This window comes from Sciurus vulgaris (assembly GCF_902686455.1).
Source record: "Sciurus vulgaris genome assembly, chromosome: 5".
In the NCBI taxonomy this organism is placed as follows: domain Eukaryota; kingdom Metazoa; phylum Chordata; class Mammalia; order Rodentia; family Sciuridae; genus Sciurus; species Sciurus vulgaris.
The window spans coordinates 171,992,510-172,015,661 of NC_136465.1; the positions used below are offsets into that span (position 1 = coordinate 171,992,510).

Below are 23,152 nucleotides of genomic sequence, written 5' to 3' on the forward strand. Positions count from 1 at the left end.
AACCTACCAGACACCTAAATTAAAAAAAAAAAAAAAATAACAGTGATGGGGTCACATGCTGGGAAGGAGGTGAAGAAATTGGACCAACCATACACCTCTGGTCAGAATATAAAATGGTACATTTATTCTAGGATATAGTTTCATATAAAACTAAATATACACTAAACATAAAGCCCAGCAATTACACTATTTTTAGAAAAAAATTTTTTAGTTGTTAATGGACCTTTATTTTACTTATTGATATATGGTGCTAAGAATCAAACCCAGTGCCTCACGCATGCTAGGCAAGCGCTCCACCCCTGAGCCACAACCCAGCCCAGCAATTACACTCTTGGGCATTTATCCCAGAGAAATGCAAATTCATGTTCAACACAAAAACCCAGCATGGTGGCACATGCCTATAATCTCAGCCACTGGGAGGCTGAGGTAGGAGGATCACAATTTTAAGACCAGCCTCAGCAACTTACCGAGGCCCTGAGCAACTTAGAACCTGTCTCAAAATTAAATATATAAAAGGGCTAGCTCAGTGGTAAAGTGCCTGTGGGTTAAATCTCCAGGACCCCTCCAAAGAACAAAACATCATATCCATGACATAAATGCTACTCTGTACTCAAGAGAAGCAAGCTATTGACACATGCAACAATTTGAATGGAACAGTCACAAAAGGTCACATACTGATGTGAATATATCTGTATTCCTAGAAGTGAAAGTACACAAACAGAATTTTTTTCCTTTTTTTGTACTAGGGATAGAACCCAGGCGCACTCTACCACTGAGCTACATCTCCAGCACTTTTTGTTTTTATTTTGAGATGGGACCTAATTTACTAAGGGCCTCGCTGAGGGCTAGGTTGTTGAGGCTGACCTGGAACTTGGCGATTCTCCTGCCTCAGCCTCCTGAGTCACAAGGATTGCAGGTGTGCACCACCAACTCCAGTGGGAAAATGTTTTTAAAAAACCAGCTAACAGGGCTGGAGACCTAGCTCGGTGGTAGAGCACCCGTGCAGCACACATGAGACCCAGGTTCAATCCTCAGCGTGGACAAACACATGAAGAAATGAACATGGTGTAACTAATGTGAACAATGATTATGTCTTCCATTCTTTTAACACGCCAGGGGCTATACTAAATTCTTTTTCTTTGGGGGGGGTTACCGGGGGTTGAACTCAGGGACACCCAACCCCTGAGTCACATCCCAGCCCTACTGTGTATTTTATTTAGAGATAGGGTCTCACTGAGTTGCTTAGTGTCTCACTTTTGCTGAGGCTGGCTATATTCTTTACATAAATGAATCACATTTTATTTTCCCAATAACTAGAAGGTGCATATTGTTTATGTCCATTTAAAGATGAGGAATATCAGTGATTCGGAGATGTTAAATAAACAGCCCAAGACCACGACCACGCAGGCATAGCTGGGAGCGCCTGGCTGCGAAGCTGGTGTCTTCACCATGGTGTCTTCCTGTCACCCAGGGATAGATTTAGGGGTGCCTTCTGGGTCTAGGTTCTTCACTTCTTTTCTTCTAAGATGTGTCTGTCTCTGATCAGTGCAAGTCTGTGTTTTCTACTGATGTCGTTATCCTCTGCCCATTTGTTCTCCAAGGCAACAGAAAGCACCCACCTGGAAAGTTCAACCCTTCAGGTCCCCTTGTGGAGAGGTAGGACCACTTTTCGCCAGGAGAGGGCGCTGTTGCAGTCCTAACAGCAGTTCATCAGTCTTCACATAGGGCTCTGCCTTGGGAGGCACCTAGGACCCCACAAGGAGCACAGCTTCATCTGGGACAAAACCCAGTTGTAGGACATGATATTCAGGACGATTATTTGGAAGACACAATGGATGTTCATTCCAACAAAGAATTCTAGGTTTTAGGCTGGGCTTGGCGAATGCCTATAATCTCAGTGACTCAGGAGGCTGAGGCAGGAGGATCTCACGTTCAAGACCAGCCTCAGCAACTTAGGGAGGCCCTAAGCAATTTAGAGACCCTGTCACAAAATAAAAAAATAAAAAGGGCTGGGGGCGTGGCTCCGTGGTAAGTGTCCCTGGATTCAATCCCTGGTACCAAAAAAAGGAATTCTAGGTTTTATCCTTAGATGGATTTAAGCAATTAGAAAGAAAGCTGTGTGTATGCACAGGTGTGTGTGTGTGTGTGTGTGTGTGTGTGTGTGTGTGTGCGCGCGCGCGTGCGCACGCGCGCACGTGCGTGCCCGCATGTGTGAGACATTGTTTTGGTCCACACCACCACCCTGCAGAGTGGGCGGCAAGCCTGCTATCTGCAGGGAGAAGCCTGAGAAGGGGCTGGGCTGTGGAGAAAGCCACAGCGTGAGGTCTCCCATTCCAGCTCTGCCATCTGCAGCCGTCGGCTCCTGAGCGCAGAGTCTTTGTCCCTATCAGTCCCATTGGGGTTACTGGCTGGGAAGTTGGATGAGGAGACAGATGGGAAGATCAGAATCAGGAACCCAGTCCATGCCTGCCCTGCCCGGCTCCCAGGCATGCCTGTCTGGGTGGGCACGGTCCCTGTCCAGCACCCCCGGCTCCCCAGACCCTCCCTCCATTCAGCAGGCGGGTGCTGCGCACAGCCGGGGCCCCGCAGGCCCGCGCCCTCCTCGGCTCTGGGATCACTTACTTTCGCTTTCCCTTTCGCTTCCTGTGGTCCTGCTGTCGGGAGGGCCTGCCGTCACCTCAGGGGCTGTGCCCCGCTCTGCCCAGCCAGGGACAGAGGGAAGGAGGGGAGGCGTCTGAGCCCGAGGCAGAAAAACCACCCCCGGTCCACCCGCCCGGTGCCAGACCAGGAAGAGGCCGGGTCCTGCCTCGGATGGCCCTGGGTGGTCCCTCACAGATCCATCGGGGGCTTCCAAATCAATGGCCCTGTAACCAGGAAATGGAGCCCCAGAGCCAGAGACAAGGAGCCTGCCCAGGATGCCACAACCCATCTCCAGCCATCAGGTACCGCTGGCTCTCTGCCCCCCGCCCACCGCGGCTGTCCTTTCCTGGGGACCCCTGCCGCCACTCCCCCAAGTGCTTCTCTCCTGGTCTTCCTCTCCTGGCTCCCAGGCAGGCTCTCTCCCTCTCCAGGGTGCTCCACGGCACCCCCTCCCTGGAGGGTCTTGGCCAGTTGTGGGGGGGCCCTGGCCGCTTCTGAGTTTCCACCCCATTTCCGCCCCCAGCCCTGGTGTCGTGTCTTCAGAGCCGTCTGCAAGTCACCACCCGGGCTACCCCGCCATGGGTTTTCCAGACTTTCCTGGCCTGGTTATCAATCAGAATTAACGCAGACTCTGATCGAGTGCTGGGCAGTCTGGTTCAAGCCTCTGAGGGACTTCACGATGTGTGGGGGGGGAGGGGGAGGAGCCCTGACACAGAATGAATCATTCTCCAGGAGTCACCTCACTGTGGGCTCAAGAGGGACTGCAGAGGGTCCCCAGGCTCACCCACAACCTCAGAGATGAGACTTCTCCTCTTAGAACTGGACCACCAAGAGGACCGGAGAACACAAGAGTGAATGATCAGGAGATCAGAGAGCAGAAAGTTCCATCCAGACAGCTCACCCCTGCGGGCCTCTGATGTGCCAGCTGGACATGACCTGTCCCAGACAGGGTCCAGCTCCGTCGCTTAACAGCTCTGCTCCCTGTTGAGTGGGGGCAGCAGGGTTGGGGATGGCTCCCCAAGGGTGGGGCGAGACACATGAACCGCTCAGAACAGTAGCTTGTCCGCGTTTTAGGTGTTGCCCTGATTTTTAAAAGTCCAGAAGACACAGCAGCAGGCACAGGTGTAAAGTCGGGAACGAACTGAAGAGAGATGTTAAAAGCCCGCGTTTGGGGGTGGAGGGGGTTGTACCTTTCTTTATGGGTTGGGGGCTGAGCGAGCAGCGGGGGAGGGGGAGGGTGTCCCTGGAGAGACCACAGCTGGGCAGTTCCAACAGGCCCTGGACAGTGGGAATTCTCAGAGCTGTGGAGGGTGGGGAGCACCCAGAGGACCTGGGGGCCCAGGGGCCGGAGAAGTGGACAGCGGCCTACAGTAACTCAAGGGGACACTCAGCATTTTCTTTTGTGCCTCCAGAAACCAGATAAGGCGCATACATCGAAAGACATTCCTCTTCCACTTTCGGAACCTACGCTGGGCCCTGGGCCGGCACAACACCTTCCTGTGCTACCAGGTGGATAGAAAAGAGCGTGACTCCATTGTCCCCTTTCACATGGGGGTCCTGAAAAACCAGGTATTGGTCAGACTCTTCTTGCGTGGTAGGCAGGAGCCAAGCCAGTTGGGAACGCAGAAAAAATGATCAGTGAAAAGCCAGATGTTGGGACTCTTGGCCCGAGGCTTCTGCCTGACTGTCCTATAATCTGACACCGCGTGGCTTTTGACATCCCCAGACCTTGTCGTGAGGCCTGTGTCCAGCGGTCAGGAGGAAAGGGCCTCTAGCTGGCTGGGCACCGAGCAGCCAGGGTCTTACCGGCCTTCGTGGGGCGGGGGGCTGTGGGACCTGCCCCAGCCACATTCCTGATCCCTGCCCAGAGAGGACCCATTGTCCACGAGGGAGGCACTGTGCTTCCCCTGCCCCCCGCCCTCTCAGAGCCCGGGCGCGGGGCCTCCCTGGCCCGCCACACGGCAGCTGTGACCAGAACAGAACCGCAGTTGCTGGAGCCAATGCCACCCCTGCAGCCCCCACACTGAGGGAGCAGTCACACGCCCTCCACGCGCGGCCTGGCCGCCACCCAGGCGCGGCCGTGCCAGGTGTTTTGAGGGGGGCCGGCTCGCTCTGCAGCACAGCCATTCGAGGGGCAGGCGTGGAGTCGTGCCGTCACTTCACTCTCCTGGTGCCCACGGTTCGCGAGGTTGTGGGCAGGAGTGGCATTACCTTTGATGGCTTATCTAGTCCAAGTAGCTAACACGGCACTTGGACATACAAGCAATACGACGCTCTTCGTTTCTGTTTTGAAATGAGCTGTGTGTCTTACTGGGACCCGGGTCTCAATTCAGACGAGCCACCGTTGGGGTGCTCAGTAGGCACCTGTGGCCAGGGGCTCCCTGCCCCCCGGGAGGCTGCAACTCTGTGGAGCTCAGAACGCTGGCCCGGGGACACTGGGAGCTGGCAGGATGGATGGATTTAAGAAGGAAGAGGCAGAAGAGGAGGGCGGGGGAGACTGGGTGGCAGGCCGTCCCCCAACAGCCGCTCCAGCCGCGTCCTCCGCACTGGCCTCGCAGGTCCTGCTGGAGACCCACCTGCATGCCGAGCTGTGCTTCCTCTACTGGCTGCATGACTACCCTGTGCTGTTCCCCAGCCAGCACCTGCACATCACCTGGTATGTCTCCTGGAGCCCCTGTTGCGACTGTGCTGAGCAGGTGTCCGCCTTCCTGGCCAGCCACGCCAACGTGAGCCTGACCATCTACGCAGCTCGCCTCTATTACTTCTGGAGAACCGAGTACCAGGAGGGGCTTCGCAAGCTGCAGCAGGAAGGAGCCAGGGTGAGGGTCATGTCCCTCGCAGGTGAGGAGCAGTGGGTCCACCGCTAGCCAGGTCTCCAGAGCAGTGGGCGGGATGCCTGGCAGGGCAGCGGGCAGACTGGCGGGCGCTGACGGCATCCTCCTCTCTGGTCGCAGAGTTCAAGCACTGTTGGGAGAACTTCGTCTACCCCCACGATGGAAGGCCGCTCAGGCCGTGGAAGAGACTGTTTAATAATTGTCACTTCCAGGCCAATAAGCTGCAGAAGATTCTCCAATGAGGGGCTTCCTTGGGCCACTCCCGCGGCTGTCCCCCCCACCTCTCCAGCCTCCTCTGGCCTTTCCCTGGGGACCAAACTCCCCTCCCCTCCAGGCCTGGCCTCCCACACTTCCTCCTGCCCTCTGGGGCTGCCTGGGGGGCTCCTACCACCTGCCCTCCTCCGCTTTCCCAAGGCCCCCTCCCCTGGGGCCCCTCGCTTCCTCCAAAGCATCCTCCTGCACCTGCAGGGTCCCCCTCCCCTGCCACTGCCCGCATCACCTGGTTCCTCCCATCACAACGATACCAGTCACAGGAAGTTCTGACTCAGTGACAATAAAAATGAAACCAGGCTGGGTGGGACCAGGTGCAGTGGCACACGCCCCTGTGATCCCCGTGACTCAAGAGGCTGAGGCAGGAGGATTGCGAGTTTGAAGCCAACCTCAGCAACTTAGCAAGGCCCTGTCTCAGGGAAAAAAATTTAAAAAGCCCTGGGGATGTGGCTTGTTAGTAGGCTCCTCTGGCACCAAAAAAGGAGGAAAGAGAGGGAAAGAGACCAGGTCAGACTACCAGCCCCAGGCCAGGCTGTAACTGGGAAAAGTAGTAGGGCTTCACCTCCAAGAGGAGGGCACCACACTGACTGAGAGGAAGTTCAGGCTGGTCCCCAGGCAAAGGACGGGCTGCCCTGGGATGGAGCAGCAGAGCAGCCTGGGGTCTGTTGCTTCCCACTGGCCATGAGTGCGGGAATAGTTTTAGGAATTTCTTCCTTGTGGCAGATCCCTGGAGGCATCTTGGTGCCTCCCAGTGGGTGGGAAGTCGGGGGAGGTGTCAGTGGGATAGAGGTGAGGGTTAAGGCCAGGGAACTCCTCTGCCCCTTTGTCCCCAGTACTGGGACCTGGTTACCAGCCCGAGAGTAAATGGGTTTGGGCAGAAGCATGAAATGACAAGGGGGTCCAAGGCCTTCGAGGCTGACTTGATTTCTCAGAGAATGAGCTTCTGGGATAAAATGACTTGGATTCTATAACAAGATGCCACCAACCAGGTACTCAGATCCCAGAATTTGCTGTCTCACTGTTTGGATGCTGGAAGCCCAAGACCAGCAGCCTTCCGGGGCTTCTTTCCCTGGCCTAAGGGGTCGTGGCAGGCTATATGGGCTTGCAAGCTGCCGGAGACCTGCCAGGGCTCCCGGGCAGAATCAGGTGGTAACATGGCTGCTTCAGCATGTCTAACTAGCAGCTGTCCTCCTGGGAGGGACCAGCACGGTCCCCAGCACAGGCCCAGGCCAGGCTGTTTCAGGCCCCTGGAGAAAAAGAAGTAGGTAGAGGCCTTTCTGGAGGTTCAGGCCTCCAGGCGGCCTGCTCCACACCAGGCACAGCTCCTGCTGGGGGCACGTCTCCCTTTCCCCAGAAGGTCAGGAGCTCCCACGTCCAGAGAAGTCACAATGGTCTCAAGGGAAAGGCCAGGAAAGGGCTCCCCCTTCTCCATCCATCCCACCCTTCGGTCTGAGGTGGTGACACCTGTTGTGGGGACACAAGGCCAGTGCACTCCTGGCCTCCACTTACACCAGGGATCAAAGCAGAAAGACCTTGGCTTCAGTGCCAGGCACGGTGGCACATGCCTGTAATCTCAGTGGCTCGGGAGGCTGAGGTAGGAGGATCGCCAGGTAGGAGTTCAAAGCCAGCCTCAGAAAAGAAAGGTGCTAAGCAACTCAGTGAGACCCTGTCTCTAAATACAAAGCATGAAAGGGCCGGGGATGTGGCTCAGTGGTCGAGTGCCCCTGAGTTCAATCCCCAATGCCAAAAAGGAAAACTAAAGAAATAAAAAATATTGAGGACCCACCACAATGACCTGTTCCCAGGCCCCAAACTCATGTTCTGTCCCATCCCCATGTGGTCTCTGAGCAGCTGCAGCCGCTCACCTCATCACAGGACAGAGAGGTCGATACAGAATGCAGCGTCAGTATAAAACAACTTTTGGCCTCTGACCAGTGTTAGCATAAAAGGACGGAGCCGGGTGCAAACTTCACGGATCAGCAGAGCCTTTATTCAGCAATGGAGTTGTGCCTCTGATGGACCCACTTTCCTGGTGGAAAAGGAGTCACTGAGCAAAGCGGGAGTCTGTGCTTACGTCACTTACACTGACAGGTGACTTGATTAATGACAGAGCGTGTCAGTTTGGGCATTCAGGAATTTGGGATCTGTTTTTACTGGGCCAGATGGAGGCCTGGGGTCAGCAGTCAGTATCTGGGGAAGGATTTGTTTTGGGAAGGATCAATGCTTTGGCCTCCTCCCAAAGACCGTCATTCCAGCCTCCACGGTATCTCCTCCCCAGGGAGAGAATGTCCCGGGAAAGGATCAATGTTGTCAAGGTGTTGCCTTCGGCCTTGCTCCCTCTCCCCAGGACACACTATTTGGGGGTTTGTCAAGTTTCCATATCCATCTACCACACCTCCCTCTGCCAGCCTCGGAGTTAAGGGGCCCACCTAGGAAGAGAAAAGCATACCTTTGAAATGCACCTGAAGACAGTCACCATTCCCAAGCTTCAGCCCCCTAGAAAGCAGCCCTCTCCCCTGCTTACAGCTCCTTTGTTAAGGGAGCCAGCTGGAGCCGGCGACTCGAAGCCTCCCTGAACTTTCTTACCTGACTAGTCCTACCAAGTCACCAAGTCAAAGTTCCTGGGTCCAGCAGCAAATCCAGGGGGAAGCTCAGCTGTTTGATGTTGACAAACGCCCTATTGTGCAGATCTGATCTCCTCTCCTGGAATGGCCCAGCTCATTCTGGAATTTTCCACGGGCTGTGGCCCTGTCACCCGCTCTTAAAAACAAATAACAAAGAGAGGGCTACTAAGGATTATTTGTTGTGTTGATTCACCCAGCAAGGAGGCTACCCCGGGACAAACTAGCAGGGAAGCCCAGGGTGAACAGCATGTAAGTGGTTTTTTGAAACAAGATTAGCATATTCATTAAGCTACATAGCAATCTTCCCTTGTAACCAAAAGCTCGGTCCTTGTCCCCAGTGCCAATTAATGCCAATTTTAAAATGAGGACACGGTTTTGAGAAAAAGGAAAAAGAAGTTTTATTGCTTTGCTAGCAGAGGAGAAACACAGGGGACTCTTGTCCCTGAGGCTGAGATTCTGCCCTTCAGGGAAAACAGGGCTTTTAAAGAAGCTACTCAAAGGCCACATTTCAGGTGTGCCCTGAAGGTGTGTGGAAGTTCACATCTCAGGTCCTCCAGCAGACAACTGCTTCCTGTGGTGGGTGTGTTCAAGGACAACTGACCAGGGGCGGAAAGGAGACCAGGCTCCCTCATCTTGTTAGGGAGGGGGAGAGGAGAGAAGGGGGGAAAGCACGTGTCCCTTTAAAAATACGCCTCGGAGCAAGGGGGGCTGCCTGACCGCGATCACATCCTCCCATTGGCTGCAGTTCGCACAGGGTCGAAACGCACCTGAAATTGTGTGGGGTTGCTGTCCCTCCCCGCCAAGCCTTTTAACATGTAAATGTATTTAAACGAGGGTCTTGGGTACGTTGGACCCCTGTTGGGGACTCTCCCACTGTTTGTCTTGAAAGCAGGGTGGGGGTGGGGCAGTGCTTCCTGCCAGTGACCTCAAGCCCGGATCAACAGTCGCCAGCTTAAACTTACCCTGTGCTCCCGCCTCAGCCCGCCCCAGGACATTAGGACCCACGGGGTGGAGGGGATAGAGTTCCTGTGGCCCTTTAAACTGAAGCCCCTGTTACCCAGGGCCTGGGGGCAGGGGATGTGAGGTAAGGGGATTCAGGATTCAGCTTTCACGGATGCTCTGGGTTTTCTGGTTCTGTTTTGTTGCTCTTGACCTGAGGATCCTGGTTCAGCCCACCACAGGCAGAGCTTCTGGAAGGCACCCTCCAAGTCCAGGTCCTTGAACCCAGACCTGGGAGGCCCTGCAGGGGTGGCAGTTACCCTCCCTTTGTGCCACTTCCCCCACTCCTTTTCTGGGAACCTAGAGGGACTAGAAGCAGCTAGTTGTGGGGGAAGGAGCAAGCAGCCAGGCAGACCTGGCCAGCACTCAGTTCTGCCATTTGTTTGCTGTGTGATCTCAAGAGAGTATCTAAGCCTCTCTGTGCTTAAGAACTCCCCTGAGATCATAGTCAGAGCCCAATCTTCCCCTCCTGATGCTGTTGGGGTAGGGGATGGGGCACCGGCTCTGTCAACACACCTGCCTTCTTTGGGGCAAGAGATGAAATCCTGTATCCCAACCTCCTACCATCTCTGCATCAAGTGCAGAGTCCCGCTGAGAAACTGGCCAAAACAAGAAAGACATGCTGAGCAGGGACAGTGCTGTGCCAGGTCTGGACCCAGCTGAGGGGGGTCGAGTGGTGGAGCAAGGCTCAGACTGTCCAGCACCCAGGGAGTGGAACAGGGTCCACTTCTCCTTTTGAATGTAGCTGAGGCTTATTTTCAAAAGGGACAAGTTTCCTTTTCCTCCTCTCCCTCTCCCCCTCCCTAACCTGGGGTCAGGGAACAAGATGACCCTGAGCGCTCTGTGCTCCACAGGAAGGAGAGGCCTGCTGAGGATCTGGATGACTGTCTCCCAGATTAACAAGTGAACCCCACCACCATCGGGGGCCTTCCAGGAGCGCCCTGGAACGCTGACCAGCACACGGCTGGAATGTGACCCTTGAAGAGTCCTTTAAACACCCGTCCCTCCTGCCAGGCAGGATCTCAGCCTCTGGGACAGGAGAACCCTGTGCTTCTCCTTTGCTAGCAAAGCAATAAAACTTCTTTTTCCTTTTCCTCAAAACCGTGTCCCCGTTATAGGAGGGTCATTGTCAGGAGCAGTGAGTAAGAGAGGAATGGAGTTTGGTTCCAGCAAGTGGACTTGATCCGTGCAGTGCACACTCAGCATTCCTAATAACGGCGAGTCACAGTACGTGGAAGACTCGCTCCCTTGTTCACCTAGAGTCCAGTCTCACGGACTTACTCAATACTACGTCTCTTAGCCAAGACGTCAGTCAATAGAGGGATTCTTCCCAGCCGCGGCCTCTCTCAGCTCCTGGGGTCCTCGGGGGTCCTCGGGTGTCCCGTGAGGCTGGATGTCCGGGATGGCAAGTTGTGGTCACTGGAGTGGTGGTCAGTTATCCAGGCTCAGTGACAACCGTCGGTGGGCGAGAGCGATGGTGTTGACAGCAGCCGGGGCAGTCAAGTGACAGAGTGACCTGGAGTCCTCTGGTCGCGGTGCTGCTGACCGTTTGCTACAGAAGTCCAGGGGCGTAAGTAGTGATTTTCAGCCCAGTCACGCTCTGTTCTCGTAGACAGAGGTTCATATCAACACTGGTCCGGGTCTGCCTTGCCTGTGTCTCATCAGCTGGCTCCACTTGCTTTACAAGCCCAGGCAACTTCCAAATACAACTTATTACTGCTCCGTAGCACACAGCTGTAGCAATTCCCATGACTTCTCTGTCTCCTTACGGTCATCTGCCAGGCCCCACCCGCCCCTCTCTGGAATCACTTTCTCTTTCCCTTTGCGGTCTCCTGGTCCTGCTTTGCGAAAGGACCGCTCCTCATCACGGGGCCCCTGCTCTGCCCAGCCAGGGACAGAGGGAAGGACAGAGGGTGGTCTGAGCCTGAGGAAGCTAAGCCACCCTAGGCCCTCCCACCAAACCAGGAAGAAGGTGGGGCGTGCACTCGGTGCCCTGGGAGTTCACTCACCAGCAGATCCGTCAGGGGGCTTCCAAAGCACGGGCCCTGTACCCAGGAAATAGGGCCCAGCCTCGGAGAAGAGAGCAGAGCAGGGACAAGCCTGTCCCAGGGGCCGCAGGGGCTGCTCCACAGATGAGGTAGGTGAGAGGGCCTGAGAGGAGAGGTGGGCAGGGACTGGGGGAGGGAAAAGTGCCCTAGGGCCCTGTCGCCCTGGTGACCCAGGCAGGGAGGTGGTGTGTAGGAGGACAGTCACTGACAGGGACTTTCCCAAGGCCTGAGGAGAGGGAACTGGAACCAGATCGCCCAGTTCTCTGCTTTTCAAGCCTCAGACTCGAAGCCCCCCTTGCGTCTCCCCCACTTCCTGTGGCTCCTGGTCCCAGGACAGCTTCAACAGGGCTGCAGGGTCTTCTCGAAGTCCTTTCTCAAGCTCAGCCATAGACTTGAGGTGGCAGAACGATTAAGATGATGTTTGCAGGCAGCTACAAAGTACCTTTATAAACATTATTGTCCAGACTTACACACTTCTGCCATTTGTGCTTCGTGGAGGAAAAACTCCAAACAAGACGGGAACTACATTGTTTCCCATGAACAAACATGATATATACCAACGTGAGACTGAAGGCAAATTGCTCTTAAAATAATTCTGCCAGGTCATTTCCAGCATACCAGTTCTTTTAGCGCTTCAAGGCCAAGGTTCTTAATTTGCTGATAAGAATGACTTTCCTAAAATTGTATTGAAATACTTCAGCCCTGACTGCCCAGGGCTGGGGGGTTTCCCAGAGTGTGGGGGCTCTAGAGCTAAGGCGGAAAGTCCCAAGCGATAGAAAGCTCGAGCTGCGATTGGGTTTGGTTTTATCCCTCACCCTGAGGACTGCAGGGTGCCAATCACCTAATGTGGAGCTGACCGGCCACTTACCCAAGGCTGGTGCCAGCCCTTCAGCGCTTCATCTGAATCCACCTGAAACCTTCCTAATGGGCACAGGAGATGTCATAACCAGGTTTCCACTGATGACATCAGTGGCATTGTTAATGAGCACCGCACGCCAGCAGGGGTCTGGTTACTGGTGCAGCGGGCCGGTCTTCAGGAGGTTGGTGCTGGCCACACCGCCACGGGAAGTGGCCTCAGCTGCACCTGTGGTCTGTGCCTTAAAGACCAGCACCCTGAATTCCGGGTCCAGACACGGTTTCTGAGGGCCAGATGGTCAGCCAAGTTGCGTTTGCCTAGGGCACCGTCGGAACGTCCAGAAGGACAGAGCTGGGTCTCCTCTGAGCTTCCTAAGCGGCTGTCAGGACTGGCATCCACTTAACTCCATCATGAATGTCCTCGTGGCGTGGGGCTCTGGCCCAAGCATACCCCAGCGGCCTTCCGGTGGGGTAGAGCACGGCTCCCAATTCTGTCCACGTATCCAGAAGAATCCAGCAGAGCCGCAGCTCAGTGGAAGGGCACCTGCCGAGTATGCACACGGCCCTGGGTTCAAGCCCCAGGGTCACCCAGGGCGTTGTGAGCGCTGGAGGGTTCTTGTCTCACACACCCAAGGAATAAAGTGTGCAGGCGACAGAGGATGAGAATTCAGCAGCAGACTTGTTAGAAGCCAGCAAGGAAAGCTCCCAGAGTCCCAAAGAGGCCACTGCTGGTGGCCCTCTGTCTAGGGACTTTTGTCCTGTTTCGCTGGTGAATTAACCTCTCACTGGAAAATCCCCTGAGGGTCCTCTTTCTCTGACTCCAATGAAGGCGTATGATTTTAGTCTCTCGTTCCCATGATGGATGGTTTCACGTGTTTGTTAACCTGAGTTTGTCTGGTACTTGTTCCTTAAAACACAAGCACTGCTTGGGTCCAAAACAGTTCCTTGGGGTGGATTAGTGTTAGGGTGGCCAAGGAAGCCAGGGCAACCACAGCAAGTACTGGCACGATGTGCCAGGGGACCTTCAGTCCAGCACCATTAGCCTGGGGTTTTAGTCTGGGGTGGCGGACCCCATTCTCGAGGTCCCCTTTCTATCTGCCTGTCAGAAACCTGTCTCCTGCCTCACCACACTACCCGCTCACCAGGGTCCAGCGGCTCTCATGCCACTCTTGCCAGGTCGCCTTGCAATATGATGTTAAAAAGGGAAAAAGTGAGACAGAAAACTGAACCCTCTAAAGAGTGTCATTGCAAGTAGGGAGAGGAAACCCAAGTCAGTCCTTCCACCGGAAGTCTCCATCGTGATACTCCCTTAGGGACAAATTTTGTTTGGACCTTGCCTCTGGGTTCCTGGTGCACAGGGATGGTGGTCCAGGGGCAAAGAGCAGAGAGCACAGAGTCAGAGGAAACACACCGGTTTCCATTCGAAAGGTTCAGGCTTTGGAATGTTGGGGTCCAGATGTCTGTGCGACTCTGGGGGTGGTGGCTCCAGACAAAGGGGCGAGTTTCACAGATCACAGTTGGGGAGGGACGTCCCCCCCAGCCCCAGGCCGAAGGGTGCCTGGATGGGGTGTCCCCACAAAATGGCTGCGTCAGCAGAGGGGAGGCCGGGAGGTAGTGGGCACTTCTGAGAGGAGTGGCCCAGGGCCGCAGCTCCTGGCAGCCGCTGCTCCTTCCCCTCCCGCTCCTCTCTCACCGCAGAGTTGATTCCAGAAGGTGATCTGGGCCAGCGCAGGGTGGCTCCAGGGACGCCCTCCGCACCTCCAGTTTTCCCTGTTGCACAGAGGTGTCATGAAGCTGCTAAAACAAGAAACATTCCGCATCCAGTTTAACAACCACCGCCAGGTCCCCTGGCCCCACCACCGCCGGAAGACCTACTTGTGCTACCAGCTGCAGCTCAACGGCGTCACATATGCCTCAGACTACCTTCGAAACAAGGTGCCAGCAGGGGCTCAGGCTCAGGGCTCAGGGCTCGAGGGTCCTGAACAGCCTTTCAACCCCCGCCGCCTCCTTGACCTTTGCTGGGTGCCAGCCCGCAGGTCTGTACGTTGTGTTGTAAGGCCCCCCAAAAAGGAAACCCCAACTCTGTCCCATGGATGGACGGCAACCCCAATCAACCGCAGGAGGCGTCACTTGATGCAAACCGCAAGAGGTGTTTATTCCAGCGCGCTGGGACCCAACTCGAGGAGTCGAGTCCCTAGCAGAAAATCTTGTAGGTTTATAAAGGCAGAAACCACACATCGGGAGGGGTCACACATGAAAGGGAAAAGGGGGACAAAGCTGCCGGGAAATTTCAAAGGGGGTCTGGGTTTGCTGACAACATGTTTCACAATGTTTTACAACAGGTGTAGATTCTGGTCAATAGTTTCTGGTAATCCTACTGTTTGAGCACTACCTGGCTATCAGGCTCAATTTACTCTTTTACTCTCTGTTTGGGGCTGTTTCCTGGAACAGCTTTAAGGGCTTTGTTCCCATTACTGGGAGGGAAACCTTAGGGAGTTGAGATAAAACAGACAGCTTAAAAAAATGTCCATTCTTTCAGTGTCCCATCCTTGGACCCCACAGGGCTGTGCCCCGTACCCCAGAGCGCTCTTCCCGGCCCTCCAGGAAAAGCTAATGTCTGCTCACGGCCACCTCACCTCAGTGCTGCTCTGGAGGAACCAGAGTCCTGGTCCAGATCTCTTGGTGGCCCACCTGCCCTGGGCTCTCCCCTGGGCTCCCAGCAGTTCCCCTCCCACCTGCTCCTGGGCTGAAACACTTTCGCACACTCCTGAGCAAGTGTCCCAAGGAGGGGCTGGGATGGAGCCGTGGGGGTGTGGTCTGTCTGCTGACCCCTCCCCCTGGGGACTGGGATCCTCATCCCATCTAGAAAAAGCCATGGGATTTGGGAGGTTGAGTGAGCCCTGGAAGGAGGTCCTTGTCCTATGCTGGACGAGACTCCCACGCTCACGTGACACGGGCCTCTGCCTTCTAACCTTCCTTCTCTCTGTGGGGATTCCCCTCTCCAGAAAGGTCGCCATGCAGAAATTCGCTTTGTTGAAAAGATCTGTTCCCTGAAACTGGACAAAGACAAGAACTACAACATCACCTGTTACCTCACGTGGAGCCCCTGCCCAAACTGTGCCCGGAAGCTGGTCGACCTCAAGAGAAGCCACCCGCACCTGACGCTGCGGCTCTTCACCTCCCGCCTCTACTACCACTGGTTCCAGAAGTTTCAGGAAGGGCTGCATCTTCTGTGGACATCCCAGGTTCCAGTGACCGTCATGGGTCTCCAAGGTAGGAAGGAGGGACTTAAGCTGTCAGAGGACAGGGCAGTGTCCCCAGGAACAAGGGGACAAGGGGAGGAGCCCTGGGGGCAGGGCACGTGGACAGGAGAGATGCTGGGCAGGAGGGAAGGCAGGAGGACCCTAGGGACATGGGGAAGGAGGACCCTAGGGAGAGGAAGGTGGAGCGGGAGAGGACCCTGCCGGCGGCTGTGGTTCCCAGGCCGAGCGGCTTCCCTGCGTTTCAGAGTTCACCTGCTGCTGGGACATGTTCGTGGACCACCAGGGGAGAGCCTTTGAGCTTGAATGTTGGGACGGCCTGGAGCAGCGCAGCGAGAACATACAACAGCGACTCAATCGCATTCTCCAGGTGAGACCCGTCCCGCCCCTGGCCACCTCGGGCCACCTCCTGTACCCTCCGTCCTGCTCCAGCTCCCTCCTCCTCCTCTCTCCCCGCAGCCCCCACATGTCTGACCTTTCCTCTCCCAGCTCCTGCTGGCCCGTTTCTCAGGGCTCCTGTCCCCTCTCTGTGTCTCCCAAGGCCCCTGGCGGGCCTGTCCCTCTCCTTCCGGAGCTGCTTCTCTTGCTTGCGGGGGTTTCTCACCCACCCGCACACCCTGACTCCTTCATCTCTCCACAGTCCTGGAGTGAGGAGGCTTTAGTTGACGACTTCAGGAACTTGCAGTTTTGACCCGCATCACCTGAGCAAGGTACTCCAGGAACACAGCGGACCCGGCCGGCGGCTGGCAAGGAGGTGCCACGCCCGACAAGTCCAGAAAATCCCCCTGTCCACCTTCGTTTATTTGTTTTATAAGTGGGTGCCTAATTTTATAATTAAAACACTTAAGGTTATTTGAAAGTCTGTAAAAACTGGGTTATTTTTTAAGGAGGAGATCAGGGCTTTCCTTCATAAAAATGAGAATAAAGGACATCAGTTCTAAATCATTAAGGGGCAGGGGACATTTGGAGAATTCCCTGTAGAGTGTGGAACAGCTGGATCATTTTGTGGTCCCAGTGTCCTCTGTCCTTCTCAGTCTCTAATTATGTATCTAAATAAATAGATTAAACTACTGAGCACAGGTGCTCTGTGGAGATGAATTTTAAAAATGAAAGCAAAAACAACTTGGAATTGTGTTATTCAGACTCAGTTAAAGTAACAAGCAGCAACTGCACCCAACTAAAACAAAGCAAAACAAAAATTTCATTAAAAACATGTTGGTGCCAAGCGCAGTGGTGCACACCTGTAATCCCAGCGGCTCAGGAGGCTGAGGCAGGAGGATCACAAGTTCAAATCAGCCTCAGCAAAAGAGAGGCACTAAGTGACTTGGTGAGACCCTGTCTCTAAATAAAATACAAAAAATAGGTCTGGGGATGCAGCTTAGTGGTCCAGTGCCTCTGAGTTCAGTCCCCACTACCCTACTGCCAAAAAAAAAAAAAAAAAAAGAAAAGAAAAAAGATGTTAGTGGCTCACTGAGAATCCAGGGAAGATAGAGAATGACATTCGGAGGCTTCAAAGTCAAAAAGGAGCCTGAAGTTCTGCTGCAAAGCTGGTCTCCTTAACACAGCACAGTTGTGGTGGCAGGACATGCACCACCCACACCTGGACACAGGATACCACCCAGAACTACTGCCTAGGTCACCTCCACTGTAAACACCCCTCCAGAATGCAGAAAGGAATAAGTTGCAATAAATAATGCACATGGCACAGGATGAAAGAGAAAAATCAAAAGTACCACACTAAATGTGAACAGAACAAATTCTGCCTTGTTGTTTAACAAGAATCATCTATAAAAAGAAAAGAAGAGAAATAGTAGCTGAAGATAAAGGAAAGAGCAAAGAGATACCACACGAATTAAAATTGAAGAAGAAAGCAAGAGTGGCATTATTAAAAGGTGGCGTTGAAGGCATCCAACAGGGTAAGAGGGACTGAATGTGACGACAGAAAGGAACAATTAAAACCAAGATCTAGGCCAGGCACGGTGACGCACACCTATAATCCCAGCAGCTCAGGAGACTGAGGCAGGAGGATTGCAAGTTCAAAGCCAGCCTCAGCAACTTAGTGAGACCCTGTCTTAAACTAAAAAATAAAAAAGCGCTGGGAATGTGGCTCAGTGGCCAAGCACCCCTGAGTTCAGTCCTGTACCCCAAAAAATGAAAGCCACAGAGGTAACCTGTTTGCACAGGAGTATCCAGAAAGTTGATTCCCCAGGACTTTTTCCACTGTGTTCACCTGCTAGGCACTCTGAGGCCACCGTAGCTGTGGAGGCCCAAGGAGGCCTGTCTCCTGCTTGAGCAGGCAGCAGACCTTGGCTTCACCCATGTGGTGTAGATTCTTCAGGAACGAAGGATGCTGGGCTTAGGTGGTTACGAAGGCTTCTACTGACACTCAGAGAAGGCGTGGGAGGCCAGGCAGTGTAAGCAGGCTCAGAGTCCCTGCAGTCCCCCCTGAGAGGGCAATGTGTGACTCTGTGATGGCAAAGTTGAAGCTGGATGGAGACCCCAGGCATTAAGAGATGCCAGTGATGCAAACTGTCTTCTGAAGGAAACTGCTGGCTGCAAAGAGTGCCAGGTCAACAGAGAGGCGATGGGTCCTAGGACCAGCAAGGTCCAGGGCAGGACTGCCAAAGCCCACCATGTGCCACAGATGCCGGATGTGGCTCTACAGGAAGTGTTTGCCCCTCTGTGTTTAGGTCTTGCCTTGGTCCCACCCCTCTTTCCGTGCCTCTATTTCTATCCTTTGGGACAGAAATGTTTACTCTGCTATTATATATTGGATATCTGGAACTCGTTTTGATCTTCCAGGGACTCACAGCTGAGAGTTTTCCTTGAGTCTCACTTGAGAATTTGGATGTGAACTTTGGGGCAATGCAGGAACTGTTGAGACTATGGAGACTCTTGGAGATGGACTAAGTTCCTTTTGCACTGTGGGATGGGCATGAGCTTTGGGGTGGGGCAGAGGCAGAAGTTATGGTTTGGATACGGGGTGTCCCCCAAAAGTTCCTGTGTTAATCAGAAATATCCAGAGGTAAAATAACTAGGTTATAAGAGTCGCGACCTAATCAGTTCATCCAAGTCTGAATGGACTGAGAAGTGACCGTAGGCAGGTGGGGCATGGCTGGCGGAGATGGGTCACTGGGGTGTGCCTTGAAGTGTTCATCTTCCTGCACCTCTGCTTCTCTGCTTCCTGGCTGCTAGTTGCTGAACAGTTTCCCTCTGCCGCGACCTTGTGCCACGATGCTCTGCCTCACCTAGAGCTTAGAATGATGGAACCAGCTGACCATGGACTGAACCTCAGAAAACATGAACCAAAACAATCTTTTCCTCCTCTAAGTTGTTCTTGTTGGGTATGTTAGTCACAGCAAGGAAAAGCTGACTAACACAGGGGCAAAAGAGCTGTACATAGAAAACTATAAAACTCGGCTGAAAGAAACTGAAGGAGACACAAAAGGAAAGACATCTGTGCTCATGAACCAGAAGACTTAATATTGTTAAAATAGCAATACTTCTCAAAGTAATCTACCTATCTAATGAAATCCTTATCAAAATTCCAATGGTGTTTTTTTTTTTTTTTTTTGCAAAAATAGAAAAAAAAAAAACTATATCAAAATTCATATGGAGTCAAGGGAAACCCCACCCTGCAAAATTACCAAAATAATCTCGAAAAAGAACAAAGTGGGAGTCCTCACACTTCCTGATTTCAGAATATATTGAGAGCTCCAGTATTAAGTTGGTGTGATTTTTGCTTGGTATAAAGACAGACACAAAAGTCAATGGAACAGACTAGAGAATCCCCAATGAATGTTCCTGTTTACAGTTAAATGAACTTCACAACCTTCACAATGGTGGGAAAACAACAAATTGTGTGCAGAAGCTGCATATGCACATTCAGAGTAATGAAGTTAGACCCATACCATACCCTAAATGCAAAATTTAAATGGTTTAAAGACCAATACATAAGATCTAAAGCTATAAACTTCCTAGAAGAAGGCATAAGGGAAAAGTGTGGTCACACTAGATCAGGCAATGATTTGTTGGATATGAGACCAAAGGCACAGGCAACACAGGTAGAGAAATGATTTAGAGGTGGGTCCCCCAAAAGCTCACGTGTGAGATAATGCAAGAAGATTCAGAGGAGAAATGATTGGGTTGTGAGAGTCTTAACCCAAGTAGTGAATTAATCCCGTACAGGGATTAACTGAGCGGTAACTGAAGTGGTAGGTGTGGCTGGAGGAGATGGGAATTGGCGTGGCTTTGGGTATATATTTGTATCTGGCAAGTGGAGTCTCTCTGCTTTCTGATCATGATGTGAGCTGCTTCCCTCTGCCACACTCTTCCACCATGATGTCCTGCCTCACCTTGAGGCTGGAGGAATGGAACTGGCCTTCTATGGACTAAGACCTCTGAAACTGAGCCCTCAAATGAACTTTTCTTCCTTGAAAATCGTTCTGGTCAGAACTTTTAGTCACAGCAGCGAAAAAACTGACTGACACTTGGGGCTATCTCAATCTCAAAAATTCTGTGCAGCAAAGGAAATAATAAGAGTAAGATAATAAGAATGAGATAAAATCAGTGCAAATCATTCATCTGATCAGGGTTAATATACAGTATATATAAAGAACTCATACAAATTAAAACAAAAATGTAATCTAATTAGAAGATGGATGGAGGACCTGAAGAGACAATTTCCAAAGAAGATGTATGAACATCCAATAAGTGTATAGAATGATTCTCAAATGCAAGTCAAATCCACAAAAGTGCCTCACACTCGTTAAGATGCCACTGTCTAAACAAAGCAGAATATAACGTGGGTAAGAACATGGAGAAATAACTGCTAGTTCCAGTCATGTCTTGCTGGTGGGAACATGAGCTAGCACAGTGACTATGAAAAACGTTGTGGAGCCATGTGTGGGGATGCACACCTGTAATCCCAGTAACACAGGAGGCTGAGGCAGGAGGATTGCGAATTTGAGGCCAGCCTCAGCAACTTTGCATGACTCTCAGCAACTTAAACCCTTTCTCAAAATAAAAAATTAAAAGGATCGGGGATGTAGCTCAGTAGTAGAGTGCCCCTGGGTCAAATCCCCAGTACCACAAAACAAAACAGGCCTGTAGAGCCCAATTTTTCTGGACTAAGAACAGGATATCTTCCATATTCACAGTGATATAGGGAGTAGAAAGCATGAATTCTTCACAATCATTGTAGTAAAAACAATCTGGCAACAGCATGGGAAGAGACTAACCAGGCAGAGCAAATTAGATACTCTAGAAATATATGCCAGTATATTAAAGAATTTAAAATTCAGCAAATGTGCCCTTGTAATTTATTGGGATAGTTATGGATTGCTTAATGAATGGTACAGACACAACTATCCATCTGGAAGAAAATTAATCAAATTCTGTCATATGCAAAATAATCAATGCTAGATGAATCAAAGGTTTCTACATAAAAAATCAAACTCTTCGAAAAAAATCCAGAAGATGTGTGCAAAATAGAAATCAAGCAAACCCTTTCAATTAAGATGAAGAATCCAGAAACCACCCGAGAAAATGCAGACCTGTTTGGTGACATAAAATCTAAATCATTTATATGGGAAAAGATATAAATAAAGCCAAGGGACAAGAAACAAGCCTGGGGAACAGATCTGCATAAAGCAGAAGGCAGAGAATGCGGCACAGAGCAAGACTCAGCAAAGCCTAACTCGGGTCGTCTTTGGCAAATCTTTCAGTTAGACCAAAACCTAACATCCCCTCGGTCAGTCATAAGTAGCCAAATGACATGTGGCTATGTGACCAGGCATTTTCCGACCAGGTGAACTACAACAGCAAAATCAAAACCAAGCAAATAACCCCTCTATTTTGTTTTTACATTCACCCATAAATACTGTCCCTTGCTACCTGGTTGTTTTGATACTAAACCTTTTTCCATTTGGTGTTTACCACTTTTCTTCCTTGAAAATTGACAGCTTTAAAATGTCATTGTGCCTCACGTCACCTTTTGTTAACAATACAAAAAAACCTGGGAAATACATCAGGTTTCCTGAACTCTCTAACCGAGAGATTTTATAGTCTCTGATGCTGTAAAGAAATATTATTACTCGAAGAGACTCAGTCTAATGACAAAAGATTTAGTTTAAATCTCTCTAGTTGGTGCTTCTCTGTAAAGAATCAATCATTAGACAGGCATGATGATGAACACCTGTAATCCCAGGGGCTCGGGAGGCTGAGGCAGGAGGGTTGCATGTTCAAAGCCAGCCTCGGCAACTTAGCGAGGCCCTAAGCAACTGAGCAAGATCCTGTCTCAAAAAAAAAAAAAAAAGGACTGGAGATGTGGCTCAGTGGTTAAGCATCCCTGGGTTCAATCCCCAGTATCCCCCAAATAATCATTAGATATCTCAGATTCTACCATTTGTATCAGTCTGAAATTTTTATGTTTGGGCCTGTTAAATATTTGAGATGTCTGGAATGTTCAAAAGAACAGGCAGGGGCTGGGTTGTGGCTCCGTGGTAGAGCACTTGCCTAGCGTGTGAGGCACTGGGTTAGAGCCTCAGCACCACATATAAATAAATGAATAAAATAAAGGTCTAAAAAAAAGAATGTGTCATGTTAGATTCCTAATAAATCCAGAGATTTTAACTGTTGAAATACTCAAGCATAGAGCCAGATGCAGTGGTACACGCCTATAATCTCAACAGCTTGGGAGATTGAGGCAGAAGGATCGAGGGTTCAAAGCCAACCTCAGCAATGGCAAGGTACTAAGCAACTCAGTGAGACCCTGACTCTAAATAAAATACAAAATAGCTCAGTGTAGCTCAGCGGTTGAGTGCCCCTGAGGTCAATCCCTGGTACCTCCCCACCCCCCTCCAAAAAAAAAAATACTCAAGGATAATTGACTTACAGATAAATTTTTTAATTTAAAAAGTCGGCCAATAAAGTAGCAATGCTAATGAGCTTTCCTCTTCATGAACAAGAACCTTCTGGATATTGAAGACACTATTTGAAAAAAATCAGTTCTATTAATTAAGATTGTGTAATTGAAACCCCAAAAGCAGAGGTTGAAACTAGACAGAAGCAGGGCCTGAGAAGAAGGCCAGGCAGTGTGTCCACCTCACTAAGCCAGGGTGCTCCTCCTGGGTGAATGGCACCCCCTGGGTCTGTGCAAGGTGGTAGCCCTAGATGATCACTTTGCTCAAACAGAGAAGTCCTGATGTCCAGGAACCTGAGGCATGTAAATTGCGCCCCCCCATGTCACCCGATCTTTGTAGTCAAGTCAGAGAAATTTCAGACATGTTGCTCAAAGTAACGGGCATGAGTTTATTAGATGGGATGGGAAAGAGGGAAAGGGGCCACTCTCAAGGGAGAGAGGGGTCCTCTTGTTACCGAAAGCTTGGTCCTTGTCCCTGATGCTAATCCAATAACCAGGACACAGTTTTGAGAAAAAGGAAAAAGAAGTTTTATTGCTTTGCTAGCAAAGGAGAAGCACAGGGGACTTCTGTCCCAGAGGCTGAGATTCTGCCCATCAGCTGGAACAGGGGTTTTTAAAGAGGTGACTCTAAGGGTCCATTCCAGGGGTTCTCTGCTGTGTTGTCATTCACCTGTTCATCTGGGAGAGTCATTTCTGAGAT

At 51.7% G+C, this 23,152-nt stretch overlaps 1 protein-coding gene across 1 annotated transcript; it reads left to right on the plus strand.

Annotated features, from left to right (window-relative positions):
* Positions 1-2,582: 2,582 nt before the first annotated feature.
* Positions 2,583-16,221, plus strand: LOC306661139 (DNA dC->dU-editing enzyme APOBEC3-like; the record flags this gene model as incomplete). The annotated part of the gene is made up of 8 exons (XM_079139924.1): positions 2,583-2,942; positions 4,053-4,209; positions 5,199-5,481; positions 11,303-11,504; positions 14,052-14,205; positions 15,276-15,543; positions 15,779-15,900; positions 16,171-16,221. Exons 1-8 carry the CDS (start codon positions 2,812-2,814, stop codon positions 16,219-16,221), a joined length of 1,368 nt encoding a protein of 455 aa, XP_078996050.1. The 5' UTR covers positions 2,583-2,811.
* Between the last annotated feature and the right edge of the window lie 6,931 nt (positions 16,222-23,152).